The sequence below is a fragment of the Ctenocephalides felis genome, unplaced genomic scaffold (assembly GCF_003426905.1).
Source record: "Ctenocephalides felis isolate EL2017-DRISC unplaced genomic scaffold, ASM342690v1 CF-g0.4_SCAFFOLD_03570, whole genome shotgun sequence".
Lineage (NCBI taxonomy): Eukaryota > Metazoa > Arthropoda > Insecta > Siphonaptera > Pulicidae > Ctenocephalides > Ctenocephalides felis.
In genome coordinates, this window is record NW_020539724.1 from 25,278,410 (window position 1) to 25,284,065 (window position 5,656).

The 5,656-nt window shown below is 30.5% G+C and overlaps 1 protein-coding gene across 1 annotated transcript; it reads right to left on the bottom strand.

Moving 5' to 3' along the window:
- Nucleotides 1–3,363: 3,363 nt before the first annotated feature.
- On the bottom strand, nt 3,364–4,401 carry LOC113383653 (zinc finger protein 665-like). Its single transcript, XM_026621905.1, has one exon. The coding sequence runs from the start codon at nt 4,399–4,401 to the stop codon at nt 3,364–3,366; it is 1,038 nt and encodes a 345-aa protein (XP_026477690.1).
- Nucleotides 4,402–5,656: the final 1,255 nt, after the last annotated feature.

A 5,656-nucleotide genomic window follows, 5' to 3' on the forward strand; every position in this document is an offset into this window, starting at 1 on the left:
TTAGTTTTTGGCAAAGGCAGGTCTAGAAGTTACGGAGATAAAGAGCAAAGAGTGCAGAAAATAGAAATCGAGTTTTTGAGAGAACTGAGCATCCGATTTGAATGATCTAAAAACATGCAATTAGTAATGATTGGGAGAAGTGGTTATTAGTTTTTGGCAAAGGCATCCCAGCCATTTCGAAGATACAGAGCTAAATGTGCAAAAAATGGCAGTTTTTGAGAGAACTAAGCGTCTGATTTAAATAATTTAAAAAACTTTTTGCTTGTTTTAACAAAATAATTGATTTTGGAATAAAATATTTGTTTCAAAAATTTTTTTTTCAAGTTTTTTTAAGATTTTTTTTGTATATCGAAAATAATTCTGATTTTATTTTTAATTCTGACCAAAGTTCTAATGTACTTTAACTTTTTTTTAATAATTTCAACTTTGCAATTCAGTTTATATAATTTTATAAATATTAGACAATGTACAATATTTATAAAAATCTATATATAAAACATTTAATATTCCTCGAACATTTTGTTATGGTACAGGGAAGGTCCAGGAATTTGCCTTAAGGTACGATGCCATACACCCAGGGCCGGATTTAGAAATTTGGCGCCCCGGGGTACTGACAAAAATGCCGCCCCATCCCTTAAATTTTACGAACTTTCGAACTTTTTTTAAAGCAATCGCGCTGCTTTAGCTGCGGATGACAAAATATAGAAGCGCGTAAGCGCCGCGTCGCAGTCTAACGGATAAACAATGTTACAGAACTTATATAAATGTAAACAAAATTTATACTTATTATTATAATATCTTTAAAATATCTGATAATTTAATGTGCATAAGTCTTATGATCACTTTTGTCCGCCAAATGTTTCTTTTTCAAATTTTTTTATTGGATCATCAAAACCGCTAAACCTGCCCCCACAAATTTAAGCAGTTATTTATTCTGTAAAATTTTTTGAATGTTATTGGACGCTTTTTTTTCAAAAACTGAATTATCATTTTTGGCATTTTGGCTCGTATCTTCAAAACTTATGGACCTGCCTTGACCAATAACTAATCAGCACGTCTCCTTATCAATAAGAATTGAATCATAAATCGGTTGATCCGTGTTCTCGAAATCGACTTGAATTGAATAATTAAAAAATATTAGATTTGTATTGATGGGGATACGTGCTGATTAGCTTTTGGTACAGGCAATTACGAAAAATGGTAATTTAGTTTCGATATTTCTTCTCTGAAACAGTTACGCAGCGCGATTGCTTTGCAAAAAGTTCATAGTTTTCGAAAAATTTCAAAATACAAGAAATGTGTTTTAGAAGTCTTTTTTTCATTTTTCAATAAAATTTAAAGCTCTTTATAAAATGTAATTTTTAGTACGGGATGTTTCAGTAATTTGTCTTAAGGCACAATGCCATGAATCACTAGTTTAATTTTTTTTTTTCGACGCTATAAGCTTGGAAGTGCACAAATACGTCATTTTAAGAGGGCTCGAGAACTGAAGAAGATCTTTATATTAGCCAAATTGCCAAATTTGATAACTTATTAACCATTTTGATAATTTACGTTTGGAGAGGGAGACAAGGCAAAATAATAAATTTTAGTTATCGTTTATTTCAACCCAAATTTTGCATTGCAATCGTATTATGTTTTGTTAATTATATTTCTTGAAATAAAAAATGTTGTTAAAAAAAGTTGATTATATTGTATAAAATTTTTTTTTCACTATCCAAATTTTGCCGCCCCTCAAAATTTGCCGCCCTGGGCGGTAGCCCCGACTGCCCCTACTGTAAATCCAGCACTGCATACACCCCACTAGTTTTGGATATCTTTACGTTTCAAAGCCTTCTAATACCTTAAAAAATTTATGTTTTTTTGTATAGAGGAGGATATGCGTTTATGCATCCCAGATTGGGTCTTTTGTCTGAGTATGTCATACTCAATAACGCCTGGGTATAATTCCGACTAAAACTTTCGCTTATCTTTTGCCTCTGGTCGCCACGCCATGACTTCATGGAGAGGATCCAGAATGCTATAATTCTCTCTCTCCGAAATTATTCTTTTATTCTAATAATTGCCATTCGCTTATTTTAATTTCCCATTGCGTAAGTTCTAGGTTCTAGTAATCGCAATACAATCAAAAATGAAAATTTTTGCATTTTTTACGCTTCAAAGATTTTTGAACATTTTGGCATACGTTAGAAAAAATTGATATGTGTGTATGTATGTTTGTATACAATGTTTCGTCCACAATTTGAATGATTCAAAGAACCTTCGAATCTTATTGATGGATAGTGAATCATTTCTCTTAAAATGTGAGTTTGAAAAATACATGCATGCAACCCTCAATTTTCACACTTCTCAAATTCATAAATCATTTTTAACCGAATCGATAACTATTAATTGACTATAGTCAATTATCGTCTTTTTGTGGATGTTTTTCACTAAATTTTTTAAAGAAAAGTCTCAAAAATATTAAAATTTTAAGTAACGAATAAGATTAATATATAATAAATAATTATATCCGGTATCGTTTAATGCACATTTTGTATATTGTTTAAAATTTTGTATTATAATTTGAAAAATATTTAAATTGGAAAAATAAAAATCGAATAAAAGTACCAAAAATCGAATATTTTTGGAAAATTCTCAATGATATAATAGATGTTCTGCATTATTTCCAATGAAAATATGAGAAAAATTAATCGCTATGCCAAAAGGGATAGTTTAAAGAATTTATAGTATGAATGTTATAATTTTGAGAAATAATCAATTAATTTGCAGTCATAAATTACAAGAAAAAATACAAAGGTGCCAAAAATCAGGCATTCGATATATGTTCTCACAAACTACAGAACCTGATCCATACTGGTCCTAATAATAGATTGAATCTTAATTTGAGATCGGAAAATTACATAATGATTTAAAGTCATTTATATGTAACAACAAAATTCAGTAAATTTGATCTGTGTCAGATAATTCACAAAGTAAATACTAAATGCTTTAACAAATGCCCATTAATGCAATTGTGACCAATAAACCCATTCATAAATGCCTTACCATAAAACATGTTAAAATGATATCAAGCAAAATAATAAAATACCACTACCATTTCATACTATTTATTGAATCTAACAAATAGCAAAAACATTTTATAACATGTTTACAAATATTTAAATTCAATTTAACAAATATGGTTATATTTCATTGATTTTCATCATGCTTCGGACTATGAAGGGCCATGTGTTTCTTCAAATCGTTTAATTGAGTAAATTTCTGTTTGCATATTTCACATTTATAAGGATGCTCTCTATTATGAATCAGCATGTGTTTTTTCAGAAAACTTAATCGTATGAATGTCTTATTGCATATGCTTCATTCATGCGAACCCTTATGAATGATCATGTGTCTTTTTAGATCACTTAACTGTATGAATGTCTTATTGCATATATTGCATTCATAAGGGTGCTCACTACTGTGAAAGAGCCTGTGCTTATCTAGATGTTCTAATAGTGTGAATGTCTTCTTGCATACATTGCATTTATGAGGTCGCTCAGCACTGTGAATAAGCATGTGTTTTTTAAGAATACCTGATTGTGTGAACGTCTTATTACAAATACTACATTCATGAGAGCGTACTCCGCTGTGAATCAGCATATGACTTTTCAAGCCGTGTCCTTGTGTAAATGTCTTTTTGCATATATCACATTCATAGGGGCGCTTATCATTATGAACGAGCATGTGTCTATTCAAACTACATAATAGTGTGAATGTCTTCTTGCATATATTGCATTCATGGGAACGCTCACCCTCATGAATGAGCATGTGTCTTTTTAGATCACTTAACTGTATGAATGTCTTCTTGCATATATTGCATTTATGAGGTCCCTCCGCACTGTGAGTGAGCATGTGTCTTGTAAGACTACCTGATTGTGTGAACGTCTTATTACAAATACTACATTCATGAGGGCGTACTCCGCTGTGAATCAGCATATGACTTTTCAAGCCGTGTCCTTGTGTGAATGTCTTATTGCATATATCACATCCAAAGGGGCGCTTACCATTATGAACGAGCATGTGTCTATTCAGACTACATAATAGCGTGAATGTCTTCTTGCATATATTGCATTCATGAGGGCGTACTCCATTGTGTGTCATCATGTGATTTTTCAGATTATATAATTGTATGAATGTCTTATTGCATATACTGCATTCATGGGGACGCTCAGCTTTGTGAAGGAGCATGTGTCTATTTAGAACAGCTAATCGTGTGAATGCGTTACCGCATATTTCACATTTAAAGAAACGTTCTCCAGAATGTATATTCATGTGAGACTTCAAATGTTTTGATAGTTTGAAAGTCTTATCGCAAATTTCGCATTTAAAAGGGCGTTCTTTGCTATTACTAGGCATGTGATCAACCACATGCTCTTTTAAATGGTGTGATTCTGCAAATGCTCGATTACAAATGTCACATTCATAATTGATGTCTCGATTAACTCCTGTTTGACTTCTTCTACTATAGTCACTTCGGAATTCATGAATCTTTCTAAACACGTTTCATTATTCTCAGAACAAGATTCAGATTTGACACTATCATCAAAAACGTCAAATTCATCATCATTTTCGCTTTTAATGTCTTCTACTGAATATTCTGGTGGTTCAATTTTAATTGCCCTATCGTTTATGGGCAAAATTGTTTCTTCTGACATTTTTAATTATTTTACTGCTGCTACTGTGTGCTAAATAAAAATCAATAATATTTTAAAATATGATTATTTTAACTAAATTTACTAAACCAAATGTTATTTGACATTTGAAGCATAGAGTATGCTTTTAGAAAGATGAGACTGTAACAAATTCGTTCAGAGCGTGACTGCAGCGCCCATGCAGCGCCGTAATAAATGAACTAATTGTGGCTATCAGTGTGTGGTTTTCATGTGTTTTATATGTTTATTAAAGAAAAAAGATATTAAATAATTGTTATAAATAATAATAAACAAGATACAGTAATAATGTGAACGCTGAATGTTTATTCAAATTATTAAATTTACTTCAACGTGCTTAAAACATAATTAAGTATAATGATTAATTAAATGATGAAATGCAGTAAACATTTTTAAGGTTAAGTGCCTCAAAGCTTAATCTCGGAATAGTTCTTAATAAAAACAATATAATAATGATAATAATATTTTATCAATAGAATAAGTAAATAATAAATTAATTTACTCATTTTTTTATTATTTTTGGTCCAACTAAAGACTTACAATAGACATTATTATAAAGACATGATTTGATTCCATCATCCATCAGATAATATTGCAGGAAAAAAAACTACATTAACTTTTCGAGGCTTGTAAATTGAAGGAAATATTGTTGGCAAGTAGATAGGACTCAATACCTCGTCCGATTTTTTTCCTCTAATGAAATGTTCACTGCAAATGCGATCATAGGGCTTGGGAACCCACGGCGGTGTATTTCAGCAATGTATTGATTGAACTGTTTGCAAAATAAACATTTTAGCGCTATGTGATAACTTTTATTTTCCTTTTAATCATAAAATTACAATTATTATATAATAAAATGTAATTAATATATAGATAATAGTTATACATAATCAATATACAATATATAAATATATATTTTTCTATATTTCAGTCTTGTATTA